Genomic DNA, 12,562 nt, shown 5'->3' on the forward strand with positions numbered 1-12,562 from the left:
ACTGCTCATCACTTGCCCAATACAATCCCAACAGTGAAACATGGTGGTGGGAGCATCATGCTATGGGGGTGTTTTCCAACTGCAGGGGCAGGACAACAGGTTATCATTGAAGGAAACATGAATGTGGCCAACTACAGAGATATCCTAGATGATAGCCTCTTCTAGAGTACTCTGGACCTCAGACTTGGCCAAAGATTCACCTTCCAACAAAACAATGACCCTAAGCACACAGCTAAAATAACAAAGGAGTGGCTTCAGAACAGCTCTGTGACCATTCTTGACTGGCCCAGACAGAGCCCAGACCTAAACCCAATTGAGCATCTCTGGAGAGACCTGAAAATGGCTGTCCACCCACATTCACCATCCAACTTGACGGAACTGGAGAGGATCTGCAAGGAAGAATAGCTGAGAATTCCCAAATCCAGGTGTGAAAAACTTCCAGGTATGAAAGTATCCTAATTTAACCCCTTTATGACATCAGGTGTAATAGTACGCCAATGTCAGACTCCCCTCCCTTTTATGTGGGCTCCGGCGGTGAGCCCACATCTTTCCTGGGACGTGTCAGCTGTTTTCAACAGCTAACATGTGCCCTCAATAGCCGCGGGTGGAATCGCAATCCATCCGCGGCTATTAACCAGTTAAATGCTGCTGTCAAATGCTGACAGCGGCATTTAACAAGCGCTTCTGGCAATCGCACCAGAAATGCGCCCAACGATGACCCATGTCACATGATTGCGGGTCACGGGTGTGTTAGCATGACAACCAGAGATCTCCTGGAGACCTCTTTTGTTGTCAGTACCGGATTGCTTTGAGCGCCACCCAGTGGTTGGCGCTTATAGCAAGTGAGTAAATCTGCTATATAGAGACAATCTGATCATAGTCTCTATGTAGCAGAACCAACCGGGTTGTGGCAGCTTCTAGTCTCCCATGGAGACTATTGAAGAATGTCAAAATTAAGAAGAAAATGTTTTTAACCCCTTTCTGCCATCTGACGTACTATCGCTGTTGTGAATTCTGCTCTTGGGCTCCCTCCGGTGGTTGTTGATGGTAGTGCAGTTGTCTTGGGGTTGTAATCCGGGCAGGTGTTTCTGCTGATTGCAGCTCTATTAGGTATTTAGGTGTGCAGGCTCCATGAGTCAGTGCCAGTTGTCCATTGTACTTGGAGGGATTGCATCTCTCTCTGGCTCCTCATGCCATGCTGCCAATTCAGATAAGATAAGTGTCTGTTTTTTTGTCTCTGTGCACACATGCAGTGTGCTTTGCAATTCAGTGCAATTTATTGTGATTTTTCAGTCATGCTGGATTCTCAGGAGATGCAGATATACTTTCTATGTCTTTAGTTAGATGTGGAATATTTTTATTATCTGCTGTGGATATTTTTAGGATTTTAATACTGACCGCTTAGAATTCTGTCCTATCCTTTTCTATTTAGCTAGAAGTGCCTCTTTTACTAAATCCTGTTTTTCTGTTTTTCTGTCTGCGTGTGTCTTTCCTCTTATACTCACAGTCAATATTTGTGGGGGGCTGCCTATCCTTTGGGGTTCTGCTCTGAGGCAAGATAGAATTCCCATTTCCATCTATAGGGGTATTTAGTTCTCCGGCTGTGTCGAGGTGTCTAGGACGTGTTAGGTACATCCCACGGCTACTGCTAGTTGCGGTGTTAGTTTAGGGTTTGCGGTCAGTACAGGTACCAACTACTCCTGAGAAAGTCTCTCATGTGGCTCCAAGGTCACCAGATCATAACATATCGCGTCTAGCTGACCTGGGACTTAATTCCCAGTGACGGAATAGTACGTCATAGGCGATCAGCTGCACTCACGGGGGGAGCGCAAATTGATTGCGGCCGGGTGTCAGCTGATTATTACAGCTGACATCTGGCACTATGTGCCAGGTGCAGTCACAAACCGTTCCCAGCACATTAACCACCGTAACACTGCAATCAAACATGATTGCAGTGTTCTGGCGGCATAGGGAAGCATCGCGCAGGGAGGGGGCTCCTTGCGCGCTTCCCTGAGACCCTCGGAACAACGCAATGTGATCGCATTGTTCCGAATATCTCCTCTGTCCTCCTGCCTGCAGGCCCCAGATCCAAGATGGCCACGGGGGTCCTTCCGGGTCCTGCAGGGAGGTGGCTTGCAAACGCCTGCTGAGAGCAGGCACCGGCAAGCTCCTGCACTGCCTGTCAGATCGCTTTATTCCTACATAAAAATAAAAAATAAAATTTGGGCCAATAATTACATTTCTTTATGTAAATAAAAAAACAATAAAAGTACACATATTCAGTATAGCCACTTCTGTAACAACCCGACCTATAAAACTGTTCCACTAGTTCCGCTAGTTAACACCGTAAAAAATAAAAAAAATGAGGCAAAAAAACAATGCTTTATCATCATATCAAAAGTTATAGCCCTCAGAATAAAGCAATGCAAAAATAATTATTTTTTCTAGAAAATAGTTTTTAGTGTATAAAAGCGCGAAAACATAAAAAAAGATATAAATGAGGTATCGCTGTAATCGTACTTACCCGAAGAATAAATGTGCTTTATCAATTTTACCAAACGCGGAACGGTATAAACGCTCCCCCCAAAAAAGAAATTAATGAATTGCTGGTTTTTGTTCATTCTGCCTAACAAAAATCGGAATAAAAATCGATCAAAAATTGTCATGTGCCCAAAAATGGTACCAATAAAAATGTCAACTCGTCCCGCAAAAAACAAGACCTCATGTGACCTCACATGACTCTGTGGACCTAAATATGGAAAAATTATAGCTCTCAAAATGTGGTAACGCAAAAACTATTTTTTGCAATAAAAAGCATCTTTTAGTGTGTGACAGCTGCCAAACATAAAAACCTGCTATAAAAACCCACTCTAAATAGTTAATCAAACCCCCCTTTATCACCGCCTTAGTTAGGGGAAAATAATAAAATGAAAAAATGTATTTATTTCTATTTTCCCATTAGGGTTAGGGTTAGGGCTAAAGTTATGGTTAGGGCTACAGTTAGTGTTAGTGTTGGGGCTTAAGTTAGGGTTAGGGTTTGGATTACATTTAGGGTTGGGATTAGGGTTAGGGGTGTGTCAGGGTTAGGGGTGTGGTTAGGGTTGTGAATGGGATTAGGGGTAGGGGTGTGTTGGGGTTAGGGGTGTGTTGGGATTAGGGGTGTGGTTAGGGTTGGGATTAGGGTTAGGGGCATGTTCGGGTTAGGGGTGTGGTTATGGTTATGGCTAGGGTTGGGATTAGGGTTATGGGTGTGATGAGGTTAGGGTTGGAGTTAGAATTAGGGGGTTTCCAATGTTTAAGCACATCAGGGGCTCTCCAAATGGCATCCAATCTCAATTCCAGCCAATTCTGTGTTGAAAAAGTAAAACACTGCTCCTTCCCTTCCAAGCTAAACAGGGGTTTACCCCAACATATGGGGTATCAGCCTACTCAGGACAAATTGGACAACAACTTTTGGGGTCCAATTTCTCCTGCTACCTTTGGGAAAATAAAAATTGGGGGGCTAAAAAAATCATTTTTGTGGGAAAAAAGATTTTTTATTTTCACGGCTCTCCGTTTTAAACTGTAGTGAAACATTTGGGGTTCAAAGTCCTCACAACACACCTAGATAAGTTCCTTGGGGGGGGTTAGTTTCCAATGTGGGGTCACTTGTGGGGGGGTTTCTACTGTTTAGGTACATCAGGGGCTCTGCAAACGCAATGTGCCACCCACAGACCAATCCATCTAAATCTGCATTCCAAACTGCACTCCTTCCCTTCCGAGCTTGCCATGCGCCCAAAATGTTGTGGTTCCCCCCAAATAAGGGGTATCAGCATACTCAGAACAAATTGGACAACAGCTTTTGGGGTCCAATTTCTCCTGTTACTCTTGGGAAAATACAAAACTGGGGGCTAAAAAATTATTCTGCTCTATAATCTGTAGTGAAACACTTGGGGGTTCAAAGTTCTCACAACACATCTAGATAAGTAGATGCCAATAGAGACAACAGCTGAAGAAACATGATCCCAAATAAAAATAGTAAAAACATATATTTTATTCCAAAAAATTTAAGACCAGTACAAAATACAATATTACTTGGTGAGATACTTTATCACACGATATAAAATCATAGTAGAGCTGGAAACAGGTGACACTCCCCACTAACAAACATATTTAGACATGAATATAATAGTATATATCTCTAGTATAGATCTAATACCTATATTGCAGTCAATTATAAAATCACTATACATAGCAGATAATTGATATAAGTACACTACTCAATCCGCACAGTACCCAATGGAGTTAACATATTCAAATACATATCATGCTCATTATAGGAAATAGTATTATCCTCAGTTACAAGGTAACTAGCATTATCCTCAGTTACAAAGTAAAGAGCAAAACTGCCACAAATAACCATAATTACCTGCAGTCATGTTTGAAAAAGGGGGGAGAGATCACTTGGTCAGAAAGCACCTCGACGCGTGTTTCACTGCAACCGCAGCTTCGTCAGGAGATAAGTTCCTTAGGGGGTCTACTTTCCAAAATGGTGTCACTTGTGGGGGGTTTGCACTGTTTAGGCACATCAGGGGCTCTCCAAACATGACATGACGTTATATTTCAATTCCAGTCAATTTTGCATTGAAAAGTCAAACGGCGCTCCTTCCCTTCCGAACTTGCCATGCGCCCAAGCGGTGGTTCCCCCCAAATAAGGGGTATCAGCGTACTCAGGACAAATTGGACAACAACTTTTGGGACCAATTTCTCCTGTTACCCTTGGGAAAATAAAAAATTTGGGGGCAAAAAGATCATTTTTGAGAAAAAATATGATTTTTTTATTTTTACGGCTCTACATTATAAACCTCTGTGAATCACTTGTTGAGTCAAAGTGCTCACCACACATCTAGATAAGTTCCTTAGGGGGTCTACTTTCCAAAATGGTGTCACTTGTGGGGGGTTTCTACTGTTTAGGCACATCAGGGGCTCTCCAAACACGACATGGCGTCCTATCTCAGTTCCAGCCAATTTTGTATTGAAAAGTCAAACGGTGTTCCTTCCCTTCCAAGCTCTGCTGTGCGCCCAAACAGTGGTTATCCCCCCACATATGAAGTATCAGTGTACTCAGAACAAATTGCACAACAACTTTTCAGGTCCAATTTCTCCTGTTACCCTTGGGAAAATAAAAAATTGGGGCTGAAAAGATCATTTTTGTGAAAAAAATATGATTTTTTATTTTTACGGCTCTACGTCATAAACTTCTGTGAAGCACTTGGGGGTTCAAAGTGCTCACCAAACATCTAGATAAGTTCCTTAGGGGGTCTACTTTCCAAAATAGTGTCACTTGTTGGGGGTTTCCACTGTTTAGATATATCAGGGGCTCTCCAATCGCGACATGGCGTCCGATCTCAATTCCAGCCAATTTGGCATTGAAAAGTAAAACGGCGCTCCTTCCCTTCTGAGCTCTGCCATGCACCCAAACACTGGTTTACCCCCACATATTGGGTATCGGCATACTCAGGACAAATTGTACAACAACTTTTGTTGTCCAATTTCTCCTGTTACCCTTGATAAAATATAACATTTTGGATCTGAAATAAATTTTTTGTGAAAGAAAGTTAAATGAGAAATTGCTGGTCAAATTTTAACCCATATAACTTCCTAACAAAAAAAGATTTGGCTACAAAATTGTGCTGATGTAAAGCAGACATGTGGGAAATGTTACTTATTAAGTATTTTTTGTGGTATATCTCTGTGATTTAAGGGCATGAAAATTCAAATTTGGAAAATTTAAAAATTTTCTAAATTTTTTCCAAATTTCCATTTTTTTCACATATAAATGCAAGTCATATCAAAGAAATTTTACCACTACCATTAAGTACAGTATGTCATGAGAAAACAGTGTCAGAATCACCAGGATCCGTTGAAGCGGTCCAGAGTTATAACCTCATAAATGGACAGTGGTCAAAATTGTGAACATTGGCCTATTCATTAACATGAAAACCACCCTTGGGGTAAAGGGGTTAAACAATCAATCAATACCCATCACTTGTCATACATCTATTTATTCATTATTTTATTTTTTTACTCTTTATTTTCCATAAGTTATACATATCTTCCTATTACTTTATTATATAATGCTCCAGGTCATTCCACTGCTTACCCGAAATCATCTTAGCATTGTTTTTTTTTACATTTGCCCATGATGTGGAGACGCATGCGATGCGCGCATGTGCTCTCTGCATCTCTATGCTGCCATGACACCGGCCACATGACTTGTGGCTTGGCGTCATCGGCTGCATGATGCTGGTGCTCACAGTGTCCTGGTCCTCCTGACTGCGCATGCATCTGACACTCTTCCGGTGTCCGCACATTGGCCGCAGCCCCCTTTTTAAATTCCATGGTACTCCATGGATGCTACTCCCTGAAGAAGGATTTATTCCAAAACGCGCGTCGAGGTGCGTTCCTGCATCCACTTACCTGACCTCTATTTAGCCATGCTACTTTAGTTATTTATATTTGTGCCTGTTACCTTTCATATCTTTTCCTTATCCCACACAGACTGGGACAGGTTGTCTATACCTGGATAACCAGTTTTTCTACACCATGGCACAGTGCATTATGATATAATTTTATTAAAACACATTATACCCACAATGTTGTATTTATATTTGTTCAGGCTGTAATATATAACTGCTTCTCTGCCATATGCCACTTCTATCCCAGATCTGATTGTTTGATTATCATTGCAATTACTTTTTTTGTGTGTACAGGCACATTTTCATTTAGTGTCTTTCTCCTGTTTACCAACCACCTCCCTATTTTTTCTATTTGATCCACTTGTCTGCATGAGCACACAATATCTTTTGTATTTTAGATAACATGCCCTTGTTCTTTTCACATATGCACTTGGATCTATTTCCATGATGGAGCTAATTGTGTATGTCTGCCCAAATTTTTTTGATATATATTATTTATTTAGACAGTTGGCTTTTCACTTTTTAGCCTACCATTTTACTTGTCTCATCTGTCTCATGCAATTGCTACCGCCAATGTTTGTGGTGTCACCTGTGTTTGCAGGTACTTTCTATGTGTTGTGAGTGCCATTACTTGCTCATCTTTTATCTTTTGTCTCAATAAAAATCACATTTTATACTATTCAATCTTTGTCTTACTACTTCTTATGACCTTTCTGTTTGTTTTTTCTCCTTATTGACAGTTCAGCAGAGAGCAAAGTGACTTCACCAGATTTGAGCATTTTTCAGATTATAAAATACACTAGTTTTCACCCACATTTTGGAGGAAAATGGGGTTGTATTTTATAATTCAAATGTAGCTTACACGGGGGGTGAGCACAGTCTAGGAAGCAGAGGCGCTGCCGCAGGAAGCTGGCAGTGGCAGCATAAGTGAGGCGATGCGGCGGGCCCAAGGAAGGAAGGAGAGCACCATTTTCTCAAAATCCACTGCAGTGAAAAGAATGGGAAGTGCGGGGACTCCTGACATTTTCTGAAAGTCTGGAGACCACGCAGCCTCGCATTGCCAAACACCCCCTCTTCCCAGCCCGGGGCCCTCCACATCACCCCATTCATGCCACCACTGCCAGCTTCCTGCAGCAGTGACTCTACCTCCTGAGACTGCGCTCCACTGCAGCAACTTTTCCTCCAGTAAGCTACCGCAAAAGCAGACAATAAGCCGTACCTCCATTTTATGAAAAAAAAGTTTTCCTATTTTCCTCCGTAAAATTTGTGGTGTTTCTTATGATCCGTTGCATCTTATAATCCGCATAATATGGTATTTATAATAGACAGTGAATAAATATAACTGATAAATATAACTGAACTTATGACCAGTTTTCTAGGTTATATGCTAAAGCAGGGATGATCAATGCTGAAAATTAGCCTGCTATCATTTCACAGATGGCAACTTCCCATTTATACAGCTACATTTATATGATAATGTAGGCTGACATACTAGTCTATAGTCTAGTCTTCATTGTTTTATGCGGGATATCTAACTTTCCATAATATTAAATTTGCATGTTGTTGAAAGACTAGCAGATTTAAATTTCTACAATGTTCCAAACTATATGTTACTATTATCAATGCTAGGAATGTTGTTGCTGAATATATTGTTAACATACTGTATATATATTTTCAGAAAAACACATATTTTAATTTTTATTTCATAAATTAATAGTACTCATGAAAATAAGCAACTTGGTAATAAATATTATCGGAAAAATCTGCTTTTTTCTCCTCAAGGGTTGATCACTAATTTTCAAAATTCTCAATTCTCAAGTAAACTCTGTAATGTAAAAATCTGTCTTCATTGAACACAGATTTTACCCATGAATTGAAAATTTTGAAAATGAGTGATAAGTTCATGAATACAAATAAGCAGATTTCTCTGATACGATATACTTACAAAGTTTCTTTTTTTCATGTGTATTATTGATCTATGAACTAAAACAATTAAGTCAATTTCTTTTTTTCAGTATGTAATTGTGATCAAGGATATAAAGTCAATGTTTCATATATATATATTATTTTATATTTTTTCACATTCAGATATGTGCCAGTTCTGAGAAGGAGAACAATGGCTTTCTAAAAGTCGTCAGTGGGAAGAAAAATGGATTTGTACCCATTGATATTTTGGAAAATATTTGACTCTGGGATTTGGATGATGGATTCAAGCATTCTACAGAGAAGTGTGTGAGTCGTGCAGTGTCATGTGATTTGGAGGGGTTTGAAGAAACCAACATGGAATAGCTGCACGGTTGTTAGAGATTCAAAACAGAAGACTTGGACTGTTATGGCACTGAAAACATACAATAAATGACTTAGAAATGCATAAAAGATATTCTGATTTCCCAACCTGGAAAAACAGTAAATGCTGCATTGGTGACCATTAACTTTAGTAATGAAGTTATAGCCTCTGTCTACGTCTTAAAAACTATTCCAGTCAAGGGGTTTTTTTTAAGATCAGGGTTCAAGGAGTAGAAAAGTGAGTATGTTATTGCCTTTACTTGGACAAACACGGCTCCGTTTCCCAATCATTTTTTAACATTGGAGCAGTGACCTTACCTCTCTATGAACTGTACAGTACACTGTAAGCTCTATAGGGCAAAAAACTGTGCCTGCAGCATTTTTTGCTTATGGATGCGACATTTTCTGTAACACGCAACTCTATTTTATATTTCATAAGAAGTTGAGGACAATTAGTATCGATGGACCACTCTGCCACTCACTCATTTCTGCCACTATCTTTCTATTGCATTTAATAATCAACAGTTGATGGTTGTTTTATTTGCACCGTTATTAATTTATTAAATAATTCTAAATCTATATTTTCAATTATTAACATTAAGAATACATTAGAGAAATGTTGTGTGATAATTTTGAGTTTGATTTTGACATACTTACAAATAGATGTAATATGAATGTGGATAAGTTTTAGAATGCTTTTTCTCTGAGATTGTATATTATATAAGTTTATTACATCTTATTTAATCAATGCTAAGTAATATTTTCCTGTGTACAAAAAGCTAATTATATTTTCATTTGCAATTAAAAATCTTTGTCAGAAAATTACTTCCATTCTAATATCAGTTTGCAAAAATATCCAGGTATATTAGTATACATAGCATAACTAGTTGCTATCAACTTAAGTGAAGATTTTTTTTTTTGCATTCACCAACCTAAAAGTTTACAAACATTCAATATCAAAATTATATCTTACATACAATGTGAATAACCTGTTAAATGCTTTATAGTGCATGGATTATTTGTAATATCTAAAACAAAAATATAAAATAATTCTGGCTTGCACCAGAGAGTTCTTTGCTGTCAAAAAAAGGCTAGGCATGGATGTTTTGAAAATAAGATATAGAGGCATACTCCAGTAGATTCAGCACACACCACTCCAAAGTTCTGTACTGGCTTCTGAAGCAAAGTTTGCACCACCCAGAAGTCACTAGGAGAGTATCCGATGACCAGCTCCTCTAGTCACCTGACCACTGCCATCTTAAGTAGTCCTCTTGACTTTCAGACAGTGGAGACATTGAATTTAAGAGATGGCACAAGCCTCTAAAGATGCCAGTGGTGGATCCATGGGACTGGTACAATGCAAGTATGTTTTTTAGTGTTGGCATATGAAGATAATATTAACTACAGAGATAAAAAATATATTATCACATATATATGCAAATATAAATATTTACAATATACTGTACAATAAAAATGAAAACCTAAATAATTTGCTTATGTTTTAGCAATAACAACCTACATACACAAGGAGTGCTGAAAGTCTATAATTCATGAGTGCTAAAAGTCAGTAATTCATATTACAATTCAATCTTACTAAATTTGAAAAAAATAATTTAAAAGGGAAGCAATAATAAGTTTATATTCGTCATATAATAAAGGCACAAAATTATTACTAGGGTAATGTATTCACGGACAAACATTCAAAGAGCTAGTACATAATAGTGATCCAGCGATCTATCTCACACTAGCAAAGACCCATGAAGCAAGTGCCATAACTTGAAGCTCTTGGGGCCCATGCACAAGCCCAACAGGGCCCCCAATAATTACAATATTTAATAGTAATGGTCTTTTTATAATGGCCAAAGTGACCTTTTGAGCAACCACTGATTATAATTACGTCTCTGCATGGAGGTCAGTTTAGTGTTTGTCCGGGTTAGCACCAATATGGAGGGTTTAGATTATGAGTCGCAATTAGAGATGAATGAATTTATTTGAGTGGATTGCAAAAAAATCTATATTCTAAAGAATGCATTTTTTTGTAAAATCGAGAATTCAATTCCTCTCAATTCAACTGAATTCTTCCTCAATTTTACAAAAATATGTATTCTTCAGAACACAGATTTTTTTTGCCAATTTGTTCCCAACAAATTCAGCAAAATAGCAGCCAGATGACCACCAATATTCTAAACTGTAGAGGGCTGGAAAAAGATAAAAGAATTAAAAAAAAATGAATACTCACTTCACCTCTAACCTGTCCCGCCACCCCATCAGCCCACTGTCTGGTTTTCCAGGCCTCTTTTGGCATTCCCCCATTGTGCATGCAACTTGTTCGTCATGTCTCTCTCTGGGCTCCAGCTTCTGTCACAGCTAGGTCTCTGACAATCCGGTATACCGTGCTGTCACAGTGCACACATTGTGATTCTGACTAGGCCTTGGGTGACACACATCCTAACGTCCCGACATGTGCTGCGAAAACACGGCACTCCGGGACATAAGGGGCCTAATCATAACAGAAGCCATGCTCCACAAGAGAATTCCTGAAGTCGATGTGTGTGATGGGGAAGGAGGTGAAAAGAAGAGGCATAGAAAAACTACTGGGGTGGCAACACAGGTGAGTGGTGAGGTGACTATTCTTTTTTTCTCTTACATCCTACATTTAACTTCTATGCAAATCGAATTTCCCTGAGACATTTGAGATATGTACCAAATTTGAGTCTCTGCAATCTCTCAATTGCTAATGTTATATGACTTTGATACCACCATCTATTTTTGTGAAATTCGTTACTGTTTCCCTTTATAATTTTTTTGGTGATATAATGAAGATTACATTTCATAATGAAATATTGGCGATCCTTTTGTTTGTATATTGTTATTGTGTATGTGCTTGTAGTCTTATTTACTTTCTCTTGCAACTTGTGCACTTTGGTACAGTGACAAGCCCTGACACATGAGATCATGTACATGTCTTGCTCCTAAAAATATTTATTTTTATACCAGCATTAAGTTGTAAGCATCTGTCTTATTTAACATTTTTAAGATTGTTCTGTTTTGCAGTATAGTATAATGTGAATATGTTCCAAATTTGCTTATATCCATTGTTTATTTGCTTCCAATAAAGCCAATAAAATCTTGTAAACAGCTATATATATATATATATATATATATATATATATATATATATATATATATATATATAAATAGGATGCAATACATACTTAGAGGTATTTGTAAAGAAACTGAATATTTTACTATATTTTAACTGTGAATTATTGCTACAGCCTAGATACACTATAAAATCCATGCTACCTTCATGTTGTCATACTTAAGTATTTTGGTTAACTTCAAAAAAAAATACAATTTAAATAAAATAAATCATATGAGTGAGGTAGCCATAAAATAAATAAAAATGTCATAATATTAAAAGGTGGTCCAACATGTTAATTAAAAAAAATCTCAACCAAGAGATACTTTTAAATTAATAAAATGAACTATACTCACGCACATGGATCTAACACAGGCTGCTTCAGTTGAACAAATTGTCAGCATAGACATATTTGGTTGCACACCAAACCACAATATCCCACTGCAGACCACCTGTGTGGCCTGAACTTGATCCAACAGGATAATATTGAATAAGCGTGGCTCATTTATTCATTCATTGTAAAAGCATTCCTATTGTTGCTAAGTTTGAAAAATGTATTAAGTAGGGTACCTATTACATTAACACACAGTAATAGTTATATATGTATAGCACAGAATATTTTCTTTAATACAGTATTAATGGGACCTGATGGTCCTTGATGGTTTAGAAGATTCTT

The 12,562-nt window shown here is 38.3% G+C and overlaps 1 protein-coding gene across 1 annotated transcript in view; it reads left to right on the forward strand.

The window, feature by feature from the left end:
- STAC (SH3 and cysteine rich domain) overlaps nucleotides 1–9,569 on the forward strand; it is a 721,335-nt gene extending 711,766 nt beyond the window's left edge. Inside the window, exon 11 of the mRNA XM_077269325.1 lies at nucleotides 8,547–9,569. Within this exon, the coding sequence (XP_077125440.1) occupies nucleotides 8,547–8,645 (99 nt within the window). The 3' untranslated portion in view covers nucleotides 8,646–9,569. The remainder of the gene's footprint in view (nucleotides 1–8,546) is intronic.
- The last annotated feature ends 2,993 nt before the right edge of the window (nucleotides 9,570–12,562 follow it).

Source organism: Ranitomeya variabilis, chromosome 6 (assembly GCF_051348905.1).
Source record: "Ranitomeya variabilis isolate aRanVar5 chromosome 6, aRanVar5.hap1, whole genome shotgun sequence".
Classification (NCBI taxonomy): Eukaryota; Metazoa; Chordata; class Amphibia; order Anura; family Dendrobatidae; genus Ranitomeya; species Ranitomeya variabilis.